Raw genomic sequence first — 21,224 nt, 5'->3', positions numbered from 1 at the left:
ACGTCTTTGACACAAGGCTTTTTTTTTTCCTGTTCAGAAAGAAGTCTCTACCCTCACAGTTACAGATTTGTAGCACTATTTTCCCTTAGGTATGACACACTGTATGCATTTCTGTAGATTTTGAGGCTGATGTCTCTCAGGACTGCTGTGTTGAAGACAGGCTCTGACTTGAATTTAGCATGCACACCCATTAATGGGATTGTGGAGGAAAGGGTACAGTGCATTCATCTCACATAACATTGATGAGAATCCAAATCTGATCATAATGAGGTGAGCAGAGAGTTTGACAAGTGTTTGAAAGCTTAGGCTGTTATATTTTTGCTACTGCAGTACCGGCATTAGATCTCAAAAGTATCACTCCCTAAGTCCATCAGGGATTCACACATTTTGTTTTATTTTTCTACCAGCTGACCTTGTTTACACAGGAGAAGAATCACTTGAACAAATCTGTGCGTCTGGTAATGTGGCAATCACAGCCAGTAGAAAAGCCAGATTTTCTGATGCTGGTCCAGGGCCATGGCCACTTTTCCTGTGAAACTCCTGTATGTGTATACAGTAAAGACAGAGGCTATACTGTCTAGCTAGTAGTGGGAAAAGAGAGGAAACAGGCTTCCAGCCTTCAGAGATTGGCCAGGAGATAGCCAGGTGATTACATTCTGGTAAAGGTTCTCCACACAATCATAGAATGGTTTGCGTTGGAGGGGATCTGGAAAGGCTGTCTAGTCCAACTTCTTGTAATCTGCCTCAACTAGATCAAGTTGCTCAGAGCTCCATTCAGTCTGGAATGTTCCCAGGGATGTGCATTCACTACCCCTCTGGACAACCTGTTGCAGTGTTTCAATGTCCTCGTTGTAGATAATTTCTTCCTTATATCTAGTCTGAATCAATCCTCTTTTATTTTAAGACCCTTATCCACTATTGTTCTATTGAAACAGGCCCAGATAAAAAAGTTTTTCTGTCTTCCTTTTAAGTCTACAGGTACTGGAAAACTGCAGTAAGGCCCTTCTCTTTTCCAGACAGAACAGCCCCAGGCTCTCTTGGCCTGTCCTCATGGGAGGGGTCCTCTGACCCTCTGATACTTTTTGTGGCAACAATAGAGTATAGCTCCAAGACAGCATTTATGCAAATGCCTAAAATGTGAGAACAGAACTAATCTAAGAACTATTCTTGGGCAAGAATATGTGTTCTACTGTAAGTGAGCCTTTGGAGCCGCTGAAGCTGATAAAAAATAAGTTTTTGTTTGTCTCTCTCCACGAGACAAGTAAAATGCATTTGGGCTAGTTGGAGAAGGTGAAGGATGCCATGTTTCTGGTGCAACTAAGATAGCACTCTGTTCAGAGGGAATTTGTAGGAATGGACAAATTTTAGGCACACTGCCTGGTACACCCTGCAGAAGAAAACCCTGCCCACCAAGAAACACACTGGAAAGGTATTTCATACCAGCAGTTTGGTCTAGTATGGACATTGAAGGAACAATGCTGTAAGCAAAATTGCTTCCTCAGTTACGTAGCCCTCAGTTAATTGACTCATCCTTACCTAAAGAAATAAAATCAAAGATACAGAGATGAGCTCAAATCACAAGAGAAAGAATAAATTTCCACCAATGCTGAAAGGGCTCTGTGAAACCAAAACCTCAAGTCCAACATTCCTCTTCAAAGCATCTAACTACTATAACCTGATTTTCATCAAGTGATCACATTATATTGATTAATCACTGCAGGAAATGAGTACCTCAATTCAGGTTTTATGCAGACCAGCAAGAGGGTGCAAGGAAGTCTGCATTGTATATTGCTACTATACCTTTCAAGTTTTTATGACCCTCAAGAGGAATGAGGCATTCATAATGTGGGGGGAAAATAAAAATCATAGAGAGCACCATAAATCTAAGGGACTAACTTGTGGAAATCACATCCTAAAACTGACATAGCTGTGATTAACCAGCAATGGCTTTTACAGTTAGAAAAGTTTTTGGATATAGTTATTTGGCCAGAGAAAGTTTCTGGTGGGGAGGAAAAAAAACAAAGAGGAAGGGGAAAAAAAAAAGAGCAAGTACAAGTATTTAATCAAATCCTTGTTTTGGGGCTGGTGGGATGGAATATATTGAACAACAAGCCTTGCACCTCAAAAAGCTTTGTTCTGAATCTGTCCTGATCAGAGTGAATTAGTTTTCCAGTAGATGTTTGCTCACATTTTTTCATAAAACCACCCACAGGATTCAGTAGTCTCTGTTTAGCAGAGCACTGAAATAAATCATTGTTCATTACTAAGTTCTTGCTCAGCTTTCTTAGCAAGTCTAGACAATCTCTGTGTATATAAAACAATGGTGCCCACTTTCTTGTATTCAAAGACCTACTAGGCAATGAATATATCAAAATTAAAAAGCATACAAGCATATATATATATATATATATATATATATATATAGTCAGAGAAAATCTATTATTGTGGATACTGAAGTGTATGTAGAGGCCTGAATGCTGTGGAATGACTTTTACTTACTCATTAGGTAGGAATAATGCTACAAATCAAAATAATAGTATCCTTTATCCATTTTGCATTTGTTTTTGTCATAGAAAACTGTACAAAATGAAAAGCAAGCACAAATGTAACCTTCTATGAAGGAACAGCTTTGTCACTTCACAGCAAAGATCTTGATCCAGACAAACAAACAGATCAAGTCTGACCAGATTGGCTGTGCCTATACAAGCAAAATGAACAGGCCCAGGAACACTGATGGGCATGAAAGACAACTGATCAACTCACAGAACTGCTAGAGTGACCCTTTGCAATATTTTACCCTACAAGAACCCACACACAATTTCCAGTCAGCAGGGACCATGAACCACATCTTTATTGTACCTTTGTTTCTTTCTTTGCATTCATGCATAGTAGAGTTGGCAGGAATATATATGAATAGAGATTCACAGAGCAGATAATGTAAAGGAACAGTTTACACAAAGTAACATAATTTACAGACAACAGAATTTGATAAGAATAGTCAGAATTTTTAGCTTTATCCAATGGGTAAATGATACCCTAAAAGCCAAAATCAAAATCAGTCCTCATTGGGACCAATTCATAAATTGCTGCACTACACCAAGAATCTGCTGCCCAGGCCACTGAGACACCACTTACAAAGACAAAAGTAAAATTTTCATAATAAATCTCATGCACACATACCATCAAGTCTTTCAATCCCCTTAAGAAAAGATTTGTTCAAGTAAAAACTCAAGACTTGAGGTTTACAAACATAAAAGAAATCTCCATGGAAAGGAAGCAAATGCCTATGGTAGCTTATTGATCAAAAAGCCCATTTCAAACCAATCTATGGAAATTTTTCAAGCAGATTAATTTAGGAGATCAGTAACACTCTTTAAAGTAATTAAGACCCCAGTAAGCTTTCCTCATAAAAACATGGGAAAAGAAGAATCTGTGAAGGAAAGACCAGCAGTTCAATTTGAACCCTGTTTAAAGACAGAGCAAGAAGTACAGGTAGGGAGTATTTTGAACTTACACTGCCAAATTTGCTTAGATGAAAGGAAATTATGACAGGAAATAGTATTTATAAAACTCTTTAGCTTTTAATAGCATCCTTTTTGGCATACCTATCTGGCCACACATTCTTGTTTTCATGTGCAAGTTAATAGCTTGTACACATGATTTTTGTATTGAAGGACCATAATTTTAATACTTTTTTTACTATTCATGGCTGCATATTTTTGCATTTTAACTGAAATATACTCAGAATTGTCCTTTAATGCTCATATCTGATGCTCTTCTAAAGGCTAGCTCTGTGAGCAATTAAAGCAACAGGAAAGAACCAGAAATTCAATGAATCAGAAATTCAGCCCACATTAGCATAGATATACAGAATGTGAAGTCATTGAACAACATAAGAAACAGTAAAATCATCTCCCCAACAAGTCCTCTAATTTTTTTCTAATTTTTGGTAGTGAAGAAGACCACTGGAGACTTAAAAAAAAAGGAGATCTTTGCAAAAAATATGAATCAACTCTCAGAGAGACAGAAGTGCCACCTTTCAGGTTTAGCAAGGTGTTTAGCAACCACCCAAAAACTTTTGTAACCAGGCCATAAAATGGAGAGATGCAGCTGAAAAAAAAAGCTGCAAAGTTCCAAAGCATAAAGTATCAGCAGGAATCTGAAATGAGACTGGTGCTAGAAGATCTTGGGATTTTTGATACTCAGTACTACTGACCAGAATGGCAAGCATGAAATCAAAGTTTGCGTAAGACAATAAAAAGCCAAAGAGTGGAATAATACAATTTCACACATATGGAATACCGCATGAAGCACAACATGCCAGCTATGATAACACATACAGAAGAGGAGTGACTGAATTCCCCACAGGCAAAAATTTAAAAGCCTCTAGCAAAACATGTCCTTGACAAAAAGTCAGCAAGGCAGATCTACCAAAACCTATCACACTAGGGTAGTTAAAACTTGTTTGTAATACACTGCATTTTTCAGAAGTGTTGTAAACAGTGAAATTTTGATCCTTAGTTTTGAGTCAAAAGTTCTGTTTCAACTTACGCTCCTACAAATAGATGCAAATTTTTAAATATATACTTACATATTTTCATCTATATACATTCAAATTACATTTATACCTATTCCAATTAGTTTGGCCTCTGACTCCTCTCATCTTTGAAACTCTTTATACTGAATAAACCTTGATAGATGTTTGTGAACAGAAATACACCCAAACTCCAAACTATTGTCTAGGAGAGAAGGAAAGATCAGGAGAGATTAAGGGGTTTTTTTAAGCAATCAGCAAAATTGTTTTTTCAGCAGCTCATGGGAAGAAGAGTCTGATCACACTTGAAAACCATCAAGGACAGTATCACGCACCTATTCCTTTTCTGGAATATGTTACCTGTACAGACTCCATTAGACTATATATAAAATACATGACTGGCTCCAAGGAACTGTCAGCTAATTGAGACATTCCTCCTTCTGCCTTAGATCTCTAAGAAAGTTGCTAACTAGTGCTGTAAGTAAACCTGCTACATGCAAGTACAGTGGGACACTGCCCCAGACAGGCTACTAGACTGAACTATCCAGCTGCAGTACAGCAGGTTGAAGAAAACTACTCTTTTTTCCCTTCTCATTTCTCCCTAACAATGGAAAGCTTTCTCTTTAAAAGTTATGAATTAGAATTGCTTTGCTGATGATAAGCTCTGGCTTTTGTTGAGCAAACCATAAGCCAGGAGTTCCTGTATTTTGCTCCAGACACAATCCCTGGAGACTTGTGCTGTTCTTGCTTCTGCAGCAGTCACTGTTCCTGCTGCTAGTGCAATTCCCACAGCTTCAGCATCTTGCAAAATGCCAGTTTTCTGGAACTGGCTGGAATCCAATAGCTGACGCCTTGCACATGGGTTTGCTACAGACTGCTGATGCTAAAAGGGTCTTATGCCCTGTTCAGAGGCTTCAATTTCTGTGTGTTGAATTACACTTCTCTCCCTTAACTGTGAATGGAAAATGTTTGCAACATTTAAGAAAATCAGCCTGAGGGATTGACAATGTTGTTTAATAAAAATGCCAATTTAGTATTTTTTCCAAGTGCTGTTCTTTTTTTCATCTGTTTTGACACTAGATTTTTGCAAGGCTCTGAGCCCTTTGCTTCATTCCTTAAGTTTTCTTCTCTTAAAGTGTTTGCACTGTGCTGAGAGCTGGGCGCAGCAAAGTTGTGGCCCTCGGCTACTACTGGCTTCATTCAATGGATGCAGCTCTATTTAGGCTGCCTCAGGAGGACAAATCCCTCTTGGAGGGGGCCAAGGCTGTGACCTCTGTGCAAAATTACTTGCTTCAATCTGCACTGCACACTAATTCCAAAATAGAGAAGTTGGTCAAGTGTGCAAACACAGCTTAATATCCTTTAAAGTCCTTTTTTGCAATTGTGATATTTTCTTAGAAGATACTCTGATCTTCCTCCTGTTAAAAATTCAATGTGGGCATTTGTAGCTCTTATCCATTGCAATAATTTTTTTACTGCTGTCAATTACTGTTTGGATTACTAATCTCTTGGGTCCCACATGGAACTGTTCAACAGGTGAATACAACGTAACGAAGACCTTCTCAGCAGAAAACTTCATATTGGTGCATATTGAGAGAACTTGTGATGTAGCCACTTGGAAAATATAAAATATAAATATAAATTCTGTCCCTCGTGCTCTCTATGGGTACCAAATCTAGAGAGGTCTGAGACTTCCCCACTGATTCAGCTCTTCTTTTGTGAGTTTGGAGGTTACTGCTTCCAAATTCAAGATCCCCAAAATTTGAAATATCTCTTCCATTAGAGAATTCAAGCTCCAGCCTCTACACTTAAAACAAAGGCAAACTATCAGTCATTTAGAATAGCAATGATGTGTCTTTTTGTCTCTCTGACAGTCATATTTGTGTAATATGCTTCACAGCAGTCAAAAGATTATAAGTACCACTTTGACTCTTTCAATCCAAAATCTGCAATCACAAAATAACAAATTTAACAAACAAAAGGTAAAACTTTCAAAAGTTTCAAGCTACATCCACCCATATAATTAAAATGAGCTCACAGGCAGTGAAAAAAACAGTACACTCATTGAATTAATAACCATTCCCACGAACATCTGCATATTTTATGAGTTGCAGATGTGTATTTATACTTTAAACATAGCCACATTAAAGTATGACACAGTTTGTCATATATTTGCTGTGTTTTCATGACAAAAACAGCTCTACAGAAAAACAGAGAACTTCTTTAAAAGCAATTATAAAAAGCATCTTGAGACATCTTTATGCATTTTATGATACTGTACATGCAAAATAATGTTTTTATTATAGTTGGGTGACCCATTCAGATAAACACAGCAAGAAAAGCTGGTTTTAACTGTTCATCTAAGTGTTTTTAAAAAGACCACTGCAAAAAAATTTTACTTCAAAAACATGTGTAAAAGCATGGCATAACTTTTAGATGTCATTGAGATTAGCAAAAGTCAAGAAACTGCTTCAGATGCAGTTTAATTCTTAGATGGCTGTTTTAACTTCCAACAGAGTTCTCAAAATAGTGCCCAAATGCCCAGTGCTTGTTGAACAAATTCTGATTTATTGAAGGTAAACATTTACATTGGCTACAATGCTATAGCTGTTACAAAGCTGAATAAAAGAGGCTTAAATAGCAATAGAAAGCAAGTGCAGTAAAAAGTGAATAGAGAAAATATTTGGCCTTAGTGATCTTCTGGCAGTATTTACATTATCTCCATTTTGTTAAATATTTGAGTTACTCTAAGGCACCATAGGCTAAATAGCAGGCTGCAGTATGATTTTTGTGCACAAAATTTAATAAATTTATTTGGAGAAAAAAAGGCTATGGTGTTAAAAGAAACATTGGCATATTTTATGTTTACATAAAAGACTGGCTGTTTGTTAAAGTTCAAACATACAATATATACTAGGTAAGTTCAAAAATTATTTTTAGAACATTAAATTAAATGTCTATGTATAAGGAATATTTTTACTGACTTTTTGATAAATGATCAATGCAATCTTCTAAACAGGTTTTTAACACAGTAGATATGTTCATCTAAAAACTAATCTTTTTTTCCCCTTTACAAAAGCCTTATGCCTAGTACATGTACAAAATCCCAATGCAAAGTGTAATGGGCAGTAATTTACATCCTAGCTATTCTGTGTCAGACTGAAACTTAGCAGAAGCATGCAATCAAAACGCTATGGAACAGCAGTTCAAGCTGTCTTATTCCTTCAGCTCTCGTCAGTGGCTGTTGCTGCAGCCAGTGAGCAGGAGTACAACACTAACATGCCAGGACAGACAGAGGAGGTCAGTGCTTTCAGACCGGTTTCCAAACACAAATTGGGAAATTCAAACTCCTGGCGACATCCTTGTGCACTTCACACAGAACGGTGCACACAGAATGACGCTCTGCTTGGAGCAAACTTTCCCGTTTTTATTTATCCCCTTTTATTTATCCCCTTTTATTTATCCCCTTCTGAAGCACGTGTCACTCCACTCCTGAGTGGAATTTTTTTAAGGAATAAATTCATCTGACTGTAGTCAAGATCATTTCTGAACAACTTCAGGTGTTTCACAGAATCCTAACTGATCTACAAGCAACAGACCTTGCTCGGTTTATTCAACAGGCTCATCCTTCACCTTGAGGTGGTGTTTGTAATGAAGAAATTGCACAGACACCAGATTAACACCTGAATTTTGCAAATAAAACACCGCAGGATGCTGTGTGCCACAGGAGAGAAGAGAATGGGTGGCCAAGGCCATTCCAGCTGCAGCAGCACTGCCAGCAGAGGTTGCATGTGGTGAGTCATGGCTCATATTCTTTGTATCTCACTTTCATTTCCCAAAGCCAAGAAAAAAATCTGTCTAAATTATTATAATTCTTCAGTAACTAGATACTACTTTTGCATTTGCTTAGAGTTTGGGGGCTTTTTGTATCTCCTTAACCATGAATCTTTTAATTCAGTTGTTCCCTTTTGGATGTCTTTTTCCATTTTGTATTTATCCTTGTAGGAATTAAGCTAATTGTTTTCACAGTAGTAAGTGATTATAAGCAAAGTTTAATTGATCTATGCACAAAGTCTTAATCTGGAGTGAGTTTTTATTTTTATTAACAAAGGACAATCTTAGCATAATTCATCAGATGCATTTTAGTACCAACAGCTATATGTTAAAATCATTTGGCTTAAGAATTTTTTCAAGGGCTGTAGAGGAAAAAAGTTAAGCCTAAAATATTCCAATGTCATTGATTAGTTCTTGTAAAACATTAACCAAAATATTACACGACCTGGCCACTTTATGGTAAGTAATAGGAAGCCAAAGATTTGGTTATCAAAGCAGTGTAGTACTGTTGAAGACAACAGGGCCATGTTGATTCATATCATAGAAGAAGATACTTCAAATTGCTTAATTCAGCCCTTGAATGCTCAATACTTGCCTGAATCTCAAGGAAGATTTAAAAGCATATTTCTGGATTCCTTTCACAATATTTAAATACTCAGCAGTATAAATACAGCAATTCATAATTAGAGTGCAACATCAAAGGACTAAGACAATTTTTTGTCAAACCTTTCCACTGTGAGGAGGGCTTGCATTTTGTTGTAGGATGTAGCAAGAAGTTAGAAAGTTATTTACCTATAACTCCCTTGGTTGCTCCATACTGGCTATGGTGACAGCAATGACTTAGTGGAAATTTCTATCAAGAGAAATGGCAGAGCCTGGCGCTCTACTTGCTTTGATTAAAAGCCATCTTTGGAAAGCCTGCATCTTTTACAGCAGGAGTTACAATGACTGGTCTGTCACTAATATGTGAGCATGGTAAGCGAGAAATGAAAATGCAAGGGCTCTAGCCATAACACAGGGTCTTGCTCTGGGATTTTTATTTTTCATCCCCTGGATTCCATGTTAATGCAAGTTATTTGGAAGCATTTGGCTACATGCAACTGCCACCTTTGCAAAAAACCTCAAAGGAAAATCCTTAAAAGAAAATCTTATCCTCAGGCTTTTTCATTCCAGTTCTTGGTGATAAAAGTCTTTTGGCTTTGACGTTTCCTATATAAGGAGTAACAGATGCCAAATGAACATGCCTCCTTCCCCTCATCTTTTGAAAATAATGAGAACTAATACTTTGTTAAATGATCTGAAGATTCAAATTCCCCTGCAAATAATACAAAGCTTTGGAAGTTTCTCATTAATATACTGGCTAAAGAAAAATGTGACTGAGTTTCTGGCCAAAGAATTTTGTTCTAGCTCAATTGCTGTTTATGTGTGACACCAGGCTTATGTCTCTGCACTGTAGCCTAGTGACAGCTTTTCAAGTGGCCCTGTTGCCCCAGGCATGATGCTGGGGCATGCTTGGACTGCCCCATATTGCTATGGGTTGTGTATCCCCATGCTGCAGCGTGGTTCTGCCAGTCCCTTTTCCTGCCATGCACCACGTGGGACCTGAGCTGCTAATGCCATCTTGTCTCTTCAGAACTACCTTTCTCCCTGAAAGGCTTTGCCCTCTTCAACTGGTTTGTAACCCCTGTGCTTGTCACAATCTACCTTTTATTCTTGTTCACTATCCTTCTCCCCTCTTAAGTCAGTCACCAAAGTTCTCCCTGAGACAGGCACAACAGCAAGGCCTCCATACAACTTGGAGTCCTGCTTTCCCCCACACTGTCCCTTGCTGTGGCTCATCCATTTAAAGCAAACCTCGAAGCAGTCTTAAAATTTGGCAGCAATGTATTTTTCTCTTCCCTTTCCTGGGGTTGTACTTATGATGGCACCATGCAAGACCAGTATCACAACCCCACAATCCAAACAGAGGTCAACTCATTAGCTATATTTCAGATTCCTTTCTTCAAGGGTTTAATTTCTGACCCTGCTATAAACTTGAGGGGACGGGGAAGATGACTGTTTACTTGGCTTCTCCAGTTCACTCATTCTCAACTCTCTTTTCTCCTGTTCTTTTTAAAAAAAGGCATCCCAGAGTGGTGGACTATCAGCTCAGGAAATAATCATAGAACATCTTTGTGGACTTGCTTCCCAGTTTCTTTTTGTTAGGCAAAACAGAGTGATTCAGACACATATGGGAGCACCATTACAGAGATGGTCACGCCAGGGTTTCAGCTCCACTTCTGAATTATGTTGACTTTTTGCAGTTACACAATCTATGGCAGTCCTTATGTAGACAGACAAATTTCTGGAAACCTCTTTGTTTCAAGAAGTTAACCTGTGTCCCAACATGAAAGACAACAATTGGAGTAGTGTTTCTCTAAGAGGTCCCCCAAATGAGAGGGCAAGTCAATAGAACTAACAGCAAAATGGGGATATGCAAACAGAATTTGCTTTACAAGTCTGGATATGAACCCAGAAAAATTAACACTAAAGCAAATAAGTATAGAATGCTAAAATACATCCCATCTATGCTCCTAGGCCAAATACCACTATTAACTTGTAGGGCACTTCAACTGCAGCAAGTAATACAGGAGTGTAGCATGAACTAGAAGGAAGGAATCATCCATTACAGCATATCTAAATCAGTTCTCTTTAAAAGAAACAAACACAGCTGTGCTCTCTTGTGCTGTTATTTGGTGCTTTAGTATCTTTATTATGAAAGTAACATAAGAGAGGTTTCAGTCTATTTTTGCTTTCTGAGGTGGCTCACAGTAGTTGCACAGATGGGAAAGTTCAACTGCTCTCCATATTCAAGGGTGTGATTGATGCTTCGGGATAGCCACCATGAGGACTGCCAAAGGCATTCATCAGGGCACAGGGTATGCTTTTTGTCTTGGAGATTGGACCCTTCTCTATCTGTGTTGCCATCCTACTCACGTGGAAAAAACCACAGTTAATTTAAAAGACAGAGATATTTAAACTGATTTCTTATAGCTTAGAAATTAACTAATAAAACTATTTTACCAAGACAAAAATCAGTAGAATTTTGCATTTGTATATATTTTCTGATGTACCAACAATCAACTCAACCATGTAAAAGCCTTAACTCAGCACATACTTTAAAATATGTGGATAAATTTCATCACAGAGCAATTTCACTGAAGTTAAGATGCAAACATTAAAAAATCTTGTTGATCTAATGAAATTGTAAAATCTAGTATATAAACCCAAAAATTCTAAAAAGAAAATTAACAGCTTTAGGTTTTCCAGGTGTTTCTGAGGCTCATATAATTAAAAAATGCAACTGAGCTGCTTAATGGGTAAGACAGTGTTCCAGAGAAAATAAAGAAAGCTGAACATATACCATCACATTCATTTTGCCTTGTTGCACCCAGTAAATAAAAAACGCATTGTTGTTTTCACCTTTGAGTCTAAATTCTAACTGCATTTGAGTAAAATAAAAAGAATCAAAGACAGCTGCAGGTAACCAATCTCTTCAATTTTACATATTCCAGACAACCTTTTATTGTGTTTTAATATGAGAATATTTTACTTATTGCAAAGTATCCTGCATAATACAGGTGCTCCGCTATAAAATCTTCTCTCTTACTTGTAATTCAGTCATTCTAAATTTAAAATACCAGTATACAGTACTAAAACTTCCAATTGAAGTTTAGTATAAAAATATCAGCACGAAAGTCCTTTTTAATGTCTGTTTATTGTGAGCAACCCAAATGCCTATTTAATTATTAATTGTTTTAGTATAATAATAGACTTTGCACCCCTACAGTTGCTAATTGATATCATCTCAGGTATTTTGATGAGATACGAAATACTAAGTAAGAAAACAGTAAGTATTCAAATGGTTAATTTGCTTAGTGTAGTAATAATAAATTAGTTTTTTGCATCTTCTTCAGTTCAAAATCCAGCTTTGAGACTGAGGAAGGCTTCACATCAATTAAATAAGAGTGGTCCTTTTAACCAGTAGCAGTTTGATTGCCAATGACTCGAAGAATCTCTTTATGAATGTTTGGTTCCTGTGTATTTATACTTGTATCACCCACTTGACCATCTTCATAACTAAAAAAAAAAAGTACAGAAAATAATATCACATTAGTGTTTTATTAATCTACGTAAAAACATCAAAAAAATCTGATTCTCTGAGTGCTTATTCCGTATGTTCACATGTTTCTACTGAGGTGCTCTGCCGTGCTTCATCTTTATATGCAGATCCTAAACTCTGGGGAGTTTAGGAGGCGGTAAGGCTGCCATTGTCACTGAAACCCTGAGGCTGAATTAGCCACTAGGACCCAAAGGGGACAAATATTAGGTGAAAGGGGGAAATGCTCACAGCACAGACAGGAAGCCTTTAATGAATTCCTCAGCTTAAATACACACAGCCAAACAGAAATTGTGCTTCACAATACATGGACAGATTTACTATAACATGAAGTAATGCCACTGAACAGGAAAAATAATGAACTTTCCATTCATTTGTATTAAAGACATTTACTAAACTTCTGACACTAGCTTATCCATACATTTCTAGCACAAGTAAGTACAGTAAAAGATAAAAGATGAAGGAATACTGAACAAAATTAGGAAGAAATGTCTTTTATCTACTTTAATTACAGCTATTGGAGGAAACATAAGAAAAAGGTCTAGTATGAAGTTGAATGTTAAGAAAAGCTTTGTACTCACACAAAGAAAAATCTTGTACACACGTGATCCGTGTTGGGAACTACCCATATCTCCCCATGTTTGTGCAGATCAGGTGAGGTTATCACTGTCAGAGAAAGAACAAATTTCATAGTGATGAAAACATGCCTGGAAAACTGTTCTAAAAGATTTTGGGTTTTATATATCGTAAATGGCCTTTTGGGAATGTGTAGCTTTCCTCTACATGTCTGTGCTGCAGTGCAGATTTTGAGTTGGCTCCTAGTACAAGAAGGGAGATGAACTTGATTCTTGTTTCCAAAATATACTTTTCTGAAAAAATAGATGTTTGATGTATGGGACAAAGTTGTTAAATTGAATGAAAGCTTAAAAATATACTTATTAAAACCTGAATTTAAAAAGCCATAGGGCTGTTAAAGATGGTCTGAGACATCTAACCAGCACTTGGAACAGATATTTGTGTTTAGTGATGGTTGATCTGAAACCAAGATGCTTAAGACAAAGCCTGAAACTGCTATACATGGGATGTGCAGTACTACCAAATATTTAAAACAAAGCAATTATGACTCAAGAGGTTCAAAAAAGCTTGCCAAAGCTTGCTCTACGTATTTGACGAGGGGTTGTTTACCAGCAAAATGAGGACAGCACAGGAGAGAAAGCTTTCCATTGCTAACTAGAAGCTATTACCGTCAATCTACCTTTGAAGATATCTAAATGCATTTGAAGAGCATCCTTCTCAACAAGTTGTTGAGCTGTGTGATGAGCAGGTTCATGGAGTGGTGGGTGAAAAACTGGCTGAGGGACTGAGCCCAAAGGGTTGTAGTGAGTGGGGCAACATCTGGTTGGCGACTGGTCACACCAGTGGTGTTCCTCAGGGCTCCATTCCAGGGCCAGTTCTGTATCAGTGCTGGAGGTGAGTGCACCAGTAGCAGGTTTTGCTGATGATCCAGACTGGGAGGTGCTGTGGATAATTTTGAGGTACAAGAGGCCTTGCAGAAGGATCTAGATAGATTGGAGCACTGAGCAATCTTAAATGGGGTGAAATTTGTCAAGTCCAAATGGTGGATTGTGCACCTGGGAAGGAGTGACACCGGGCACAGGGGTGAAGTGGGAGAGGGGTGGCTCAGGGTGGGTCAGCAGTGCCCGGGCAGCCCTGACGACAAAGCCCCTCCCAGAGCACCGAGCAGGGCACAGCCAAAGCCGATCCCAGAGCACGGAGCAGGGCACAGCCAAAGCCCACCCCAGAGCATGGAGCAGGGCACAGCCAAAGCCCATCCCAGAGCATGGAGCAGGGCACAGCCAAAGCCCATCCCAGAGCACTGAACAGGGCACAGCCAAAGCCCATCCCAGAGCATGGAGCAGGGCACAGCCCAAGCCCATCCCAGAGCACTGAGCAGGGCACAGCCAAAGCCCATCCCAGAGCACGGAGCAGGGCACAGCCAAAGCCGATCCCAGAGCATGGAGCAGGGCACAGCCAAAGCCCATCCCAGAGCATGGAGCAGGGCACAGCCCAAGCCCATCCCAGAGCACTGAGCAGGGCACAGCCAAAGCCCATCCCAGAGCACTGAGCAGGGCACAGCCAAAGCCCATCCCAGAGCACGGAGCAGGCCACAGCCAAAGCCCATCCCAGAGCACCGAGCAGGGCACAGCCCAAGCCCATCCCAGAGCACTGAGCAGGGCACAGCCAAAGCCCATCCCAGAGCACAGCCAAAGCCCATCCCAGAGCACGGAGCAGGGCACAGCCAAAGCCCATCCCAGAGCACAGCCAAAGCCCATCCCAGAGCACGGAGCAGGGCACAGCCAAAGCCCATCCCAGAGCACAGAGCAGGGCACAGCCAAAGCCCATCCCAGAGCACTGAACAGGGCACAGCCAAAGCCCATCCCAGAGCATGGAGCAGGGCACAGCCCAAGCCCATCCCAGAGCACTGAGCAGGGCACAGCCAAAGCCCATCCCAGAGCACGGAGCAGGGCACAGCCAAAGCCGATCCCAGAGCATGGAGCAGGGCACAGCCAAAGCCCATCCCAGAGCATGGAGCAGGGCACAGCCCAAGCCCATCCCAGAGCACTGAGCAGGGCACAGCCAAAGCCCATCCCAGAGCACTGAGCAGGGCACAGCCAAAGCCCATCCCAGAGCACGGAGCAGGCCACAGCCAAAGCCCATCCCAGAGCACCGAGCAGGGCACAGCCCAAGCCCATCCCAGAGCACTGAGCAGGGCACAGCCAAAGCCCATCCCAGAGCACAGCCAAAGCCCATCCCAGAGCACGGAGCAGGGCACAGCCAAAGCCCATCCCAGAGCACAGCCAAAGCCCATCCCAGAGCACGGAGCAGGGCACAGCCAAAGCCCATCCCAGAGCACAGAGCAGGGCACAGCCAAAGCCCATCCCAGAGCACGGAGCAGGGCACAGCCAAAGCCCATCCCAGAGCATGGAGCAGGGCACAGCCAAAGCCCATCCCAGAGCACGGAGCAGGGCACAGCCAAAGCCCATCCCAGAGCACGGAGCAGGGCACAGCCAAAGCCCATCCCAGAGCACGGAGCAGGGCACAGCCAAAGCCCATCCCAGAGCATGGAGCAGGGCACAGCCAAAGCCCATCCCAGAGCATGGAGCAGGGCACAGCCAAAGCCCATCCCAGAGCACAGCCAAAGCCCATCCCAGAGCACGGAGCAGGGCACAGCCAAAGCCCATCCCAGAGCATGGAGCAGGGCACAGCCAAAGCCCATCCCAGAGCACGGAGCAGGGCACACTGGCCCAGGGAGGGGATGGGCCTGCTGGGCTCAGCCTGGGGGCGGCCTCGCCAGGGGCCTGCTGGGCTCTGCAGGTGGAGAAGGATGGGAAGGTCCTTCAGTGCTTCCTGAGGAGGGAAACAGCTGGTGGGAGGGCTGGAGAACATGTCCTGGACAGTAATGGAGGGGTTTGGCTTGTCTGGTTTGGAGAAAAGGAGGCTGAGGGGTGACCTCACCACTGTGCAGCTTCCTGAGGAGGGCAAGGGCACAGTGTGGGAATGATTCAAAGCTGTGCTGGAGGAGGTTTAGACTGGACATTTCAAAGCATTTCTTAATTGAGAGGGTGGCATGCTAGGTTGGACTGGGGTAGAATTAATTTTCTTCCCAGTGACTGGCAGGGGACAGTTTTTGGATTTGTGCTGAACACAGCATTGATAGTATAGACGTGTTTTTGTTATTGCTGAACAGGGCTCACACAGAGCCAGCCAAGGCCTTTTCTGATTCTCATACTGCCACACTCCAGGAAAGCTGGGGATTAATGGGAGGTTGGCAGGTGACACAGCCGGGACAGGTGACCCAAACTGACCAAAGGGATATTCCAGACCATGTGACATCATGCTCAGCATTCAAAGTGAGGGAAAGAAGGAGGAAAGGGGAGAGATGGTGTTGGTATTCCCAAGTAACCTCTACACGTGATGGGGCCTGGACATGGCTGAACAGCTCTGTTGGAAGCAGTGAATTAATTTCTTGTTTGGCTTTGCTTGCATGCAGGGCTTTTGCTTTCCCTATTAACACGTCTTTATCTCAACCCATGAGCTTTTGGGCTTTTACCCTTTGGACTCTCCCCAGCCCTGCTGGGGGAAAGTGAGTGGCTGTGGATGCTGGCTGGGGCTGAACCATAATAGCTGGTCAAACACTGGCTTCCTACAGAGTGGTTGGTGTGCCCAACCTGTCAGTGTTTAAGAGGCATTTAAACAATGCTCTTAATGATATGCCTTAAAGTTTGGGCAGCCCTGAATTGGTCAGGATTGGACTTGGGTGACAGTCGTGAGGCACTGAAATAACCTGGTTTATTTTATTCTAACACTAATGTAACTGCATGCATATTCAATTTTTATACTACTTCTTTCATGAATTGCAATTTTTAACAAACATTTCTTGCAATTAATTTTACATAAAATCTTTATTAATCATCTTCCCTAAACCACCTTCTTACACAGAGAAATGAATATGAAAGCTGCAAAATGTATTTTACCAAATATTTGAAATTGACTCTTATAAAATTGGTAATCCATTAATAAATGAAAGGAAAGAAAAACATGGATAAAAAGTCCTTGTGAAAGATGTAATTTACATTTAAAAATTAAGGCATAAAAGGCCAAGTAATTAATATTGTTCCATATGTAAGTTTTAGAACTAAAATTCTGTATTTTCTCTACAGTTCAAGTTGCATTTTCATGTTGACTGACACATCCTTACGTCTATACAGCTGAAAGATTCTATTTTTAAATACTACATTTTCCACATTCTTAGTTTTTACTTTTTAAAACAATCAAATGTTCCAAATGATAGGCAAATTAGGTTAATGTAATTTCTAAGACTAGCTCCTAACTAAGGTGCACTTCTTATTCAAATGTCACAATTTGTTCTTAAAACCTGCTGAGGTTTCACTAGTTATTAACAGAATAGCCAATTCTTTCAAGAATGACTGTACTCAAGCATTAGATTTTAACTTCCCAAAATTTCTGAAGCAAACAAAGAGCACATACTGGTTGCCAAATGATCAGTATGCTTGTTTGAACAATGAAAAATTGTTTGGAAATTCTATATTAAAGGTGTTTTTTCCTGACTTTCATGTGTTTAAAGCATTTGTCAAGAGCTTGCAAGAAGTCAGTGCTTCAAATAAAGGACATGACTTTGGTTTTCTTGATGGTTTAGGAAGAGGATCACATTTGAAACACAGACCAGATGATCAGTCACTATATGTATATGATATTCCATGACAACTCAGCATCTGCTATAGGTTCTGTTCAAAGAGAGGAAATGTTCTTACTGGAGCATAAAGGTCAGCTGTTGAGCAGGTACTCCTACACCTACCAGTAGTTTCTTACCTAAACAACCAACTAACGCTCCCACTGATTTGCAGCCTGTAACCTGTGCATCCTGTGGCCATGACTAAAGCAGCTTCACAAGGGCTTCCAAGCTTACCTTCACATAAGGCTATGCATTTTAAGTTACGGCTTTGCAAAAATTGTGACTGCTGTCCTTTCTTCTGGGACTGAGATGTAAAAAAGTGAGAAAATAGAATTAGCACAGTAAAACAAACAGAGACATAAAGCAACAAAGGAGACAGCTGCTATTTTCAGTGATTTATTAATGAAAAAAGGTAGAGGCAGTCTTTCTAAAATGTCTCTATTTTATCTCTAAATGTAATAGAATTTATAAAAAAAAACCCTATTACTTATTTGCATTATTGTAGGAGATATTTGAACTCCTTTATCCAGAAAAATAATATCCAAAAGTGCCTAATTATTGCAAAATTAAAAATATTATCAGAAATATCAGTGTTACTGAAAAACAAATTAATATCAGGAAAAAAAAAAGAAAAGAAAGGTAAATAGTCACTAATTCTTTGGTCATTACCCTGATATTTTATTTTCCTTCCTACTTCTGAGAGCTTCTACTGGGACATGCCAAACTACCTTTAAAGCCAGATTATTCTGTAATTTCTATGTGTTAATCATGGAGACAGATATAAGATAGTTTCTTGAAATTTAGCCCTGTGCACAGATGCTGTGAGTTTGCTTTAGATACAGCAGAATTGTAATGTTCAACATGTAAAATTTGTGAAAAAGAAAAAATTGCTTGCTATAAATTAAATGCTGCTTATTTCCCAGCAATAACCATTCTCAATTTCTTTTGCATCATTGTTCTGGAAGTCTAAAACTCAGAAGGCAAGGGGTTGCCAGGGGCCATAATGCAGCCTGTATTTCATCTTCATTCTCTTCCTAAATTCTTCTGCTTGGAAAAGAACGGCACAAAGTCTGCAATATGCTCCGTAAATTTTTACAGGAGCAGTTGAACTGTATTTGATATTTGCAGTCTCTGAAGTTGTTGATTTCATTCAATGCAATAACACTGGTAAGTTGCACAAAGGAAATATTACCTCTCTTTCAGCTACTAAGTTCCCAATAATAAATCCCACTATTCTTCCAGAGACAGTTGATGTACCATACCTGTGATGTATTACTGCCCTTACTGCCTGAAGCTGGTTCATCTTTAGCTGACACCTTCTGCTGCTTCTTGTTCATCCCTAGGGATATTAAAATCATGTAAGATACCCTGGCCTATAAATACCATAAAAAGCAGAGTTCACTATGAGAATGGAAGAGGTAGCACAGTGAGAATCACAGTCTGTCTTTTGCATGGCACTCAAAAAGCTGGTTAACTCTGTCACAGAATATCACAATATAAATCCTGTAAATTACAGGTACCTCTGCATGTATTGCAAAGACTTTAGCAAAGTCAAGTTAGCATTAAGTAGGTGCAAAAGCAGATAAACCTGAGCTTAAATGCTACCGAATTCAGATCAGGAATATTCTTATGTGTTGACTTAATGGGGTTGTAGGTCAGCACGTCCTCAGTCCACTTGACCCTATTCAGGCTGAAATAAAAATCTGATTACTGTGGGTGGGAAGGCAAAAATCATGAGAGAAAGAACTTTAGATATACTTCTTTAGCACTTGATGAAATTTGATTAAAAGTCTAATTAATTTGTAAGAGTAGACAATTTAAGTTTTGAAATCTACCTTGGTTTGATCTCCTTATCTACACACAAAATATTAAATTATTAGTAACATTTGATCCAATTCCATCTCAGGAACTGAAACATCTACATTTGTGCCTCAGATTTCATTCATATCTCTCATGTTGGCTTATGTAAAATTCCTGTTTTGCATGATACTAGGGGCTTCCCTGAGTTTCCAGGACCCTGTATTTCACAGAATCATGGAATATTGTGGGTTGGGAAGGGTCCTGAAAGATCATCTTGTTCCAGCCCCTCTGCCATGGGTAAGGACACCCATCTTCCGCTAGACCTGAGCCCCGTCTAACCTGACCTTGAACACTTCCATTATTTGGCACTTTGCAAATATGAGTGAATTATGGCAAAGCTAACTCTTTGAAGGAATGTGTAGGACTCCTTCATCAATGTGAATGTGCAGGACTCCTTCATGGTTTTTATTGGCATCAAGGATTACACACTTCAGTGGAACACAAGCCTCCTTTCTGGAGGAGACAGGATGGTAGAGGCCAAGACAGGCAGAGAGAGGAGCAATAGCACACTGAAGTTGACAAAGCAGTATTGTCCAAAAGGAAAGACACTTTGTTAGATAAGGATACTACAACCAGCACATTCAGTGAGACCTAAGAAGCCTTCATACTCATGTAATCTCTGACAAGCTAAAAGTGCATCTAGAGATAACTGATGTTGAAGTTCCTCAAATAGTAGATCAAAAAGCTGAGCTCCTAAAACATGACCTAGAAACACTGAGTTTCAGAAAGCAAACCAAAACTCTCAGGATCATATACATGCACATGGACACACACTAAACTATATACCTGCACTTTCATATGTGAGGAAATGGTAAATACTACACATCTAAAGAAGAAAGTCACTATATTTTAAAATCCCTTTAACTTCTCAATACGTATCCACTCAATACGTATCCACTGTCTTGTTTTTAATATGCTTTTGTTTATTATTTCCTTCTTACATGGAAAACTCTGCGCAACTCACTTTAGTATTCAATAGTGGAACAAATTATGTTCCTTCTCAGGCTAAAATAAACACATTGAACTGTACTTTCTAATGTAATCTTGACATGGTGATACTTGGGAATACTCTTAAATATACAGTTTTGAACATGTCTATTGATCAATACTTGTTTTGTCAGATGAAGTCATAAAAGACCATGAACTCATGGGTAAAGTTAGATGGAACTTAGGCAGGCATTGACAAAAATCACAAAGTTGGATTTCAGCAGAATCATCAAGACCTACTACATACAGCATTCAGTATTAGCAAATATTTACTTCAAGCACAGCTTAAGAATTCTAAGCATATTGAAAAATAAGGACAGTGTTTAACAAGGTAATTTTCTATTTTCTTATTATTTATAAAAAAAATTCTCTTTTGGAATAAATTTAATCATGGTCAACGAAAATTAAATTGAATATAATGTTTTAAACAGTGAAGCTATAAGAAGAAACAGCAGAATAAGATACACCCTTATATTTGTCCAACTTTAGAGTGATCTATAAATATCACCTGAGTAACCAAATGATATGCTTGACAATGGACTAAGGTAGATTCCACTTCCAAACATTGCACCATGGAGCTGAAAAAGAGCAGAGTG

General features: G+C 39.7%; 1 protein-coding gene across 2 annotated transcripts in view; it reads right to left on the bottom strand.

Annotated features, from left to right (window-relative positions):
• Positions 1 to 2,833: 2,833 nt before the first annotated feature.
• PARP8 (poly(ADP-ribose) polymerase family member 8) overlaps positions 2,834 to 21,224 on the bottom strand; it is a 124,625-nt gene continuing 106,234 nt past the window's right edge. For both annotated transcript variants that reach the window (XM_036403034.1, XM_054517876.1), the window contains 5 exons: positions 21,137 to 21,206; positions 19,044 to 19,120; positions 18,016 to 18,085; positions 13,109 to 13,193; positions 2,834 to 12,487 (listed from right to left, as the gene is read on the bottom strand). In XM_036403034.1, coding sequence (XP_036258927.1) covers positions 12,385 to 12,487; positions 13,109 to 13,193; positions 18,016 to 18,085; positions 19,044 to 19,120; positions 21,137 to 21,206 — 405 coding nt within the window. In that variant the 3' untranslated portion in view covers positions 2,834 to 12,384. The remainder of the gene's footprint in view (positions 12,488 to 13,108; positions 13,194 to 18,015; positions 18,086 to 19,043; positions 19,121 to 21,136; positions 21,207 to 21,224) is intronic.

Source organism: Molothrus ater, chromosome Z, assembly GCF_012460135.2.
Source record: "Molothrus ater isolate BHLD 08-10-18 breed brown headed cowbird chromosome Z, BPBGC_Mater_1.1, whole genome shotgun sequence".
Lineage (NCBI taxonomy): Eukaryota > Metazoa > Chordata > Aves > Passeriformes > Icteridae > Molothrus > Molothrus ater.
The sequence above is the reverse complement of the archived record's forward strand: the minus strand, read 5'-3'. Positions and strand labels throughout refer to the sequence as shown.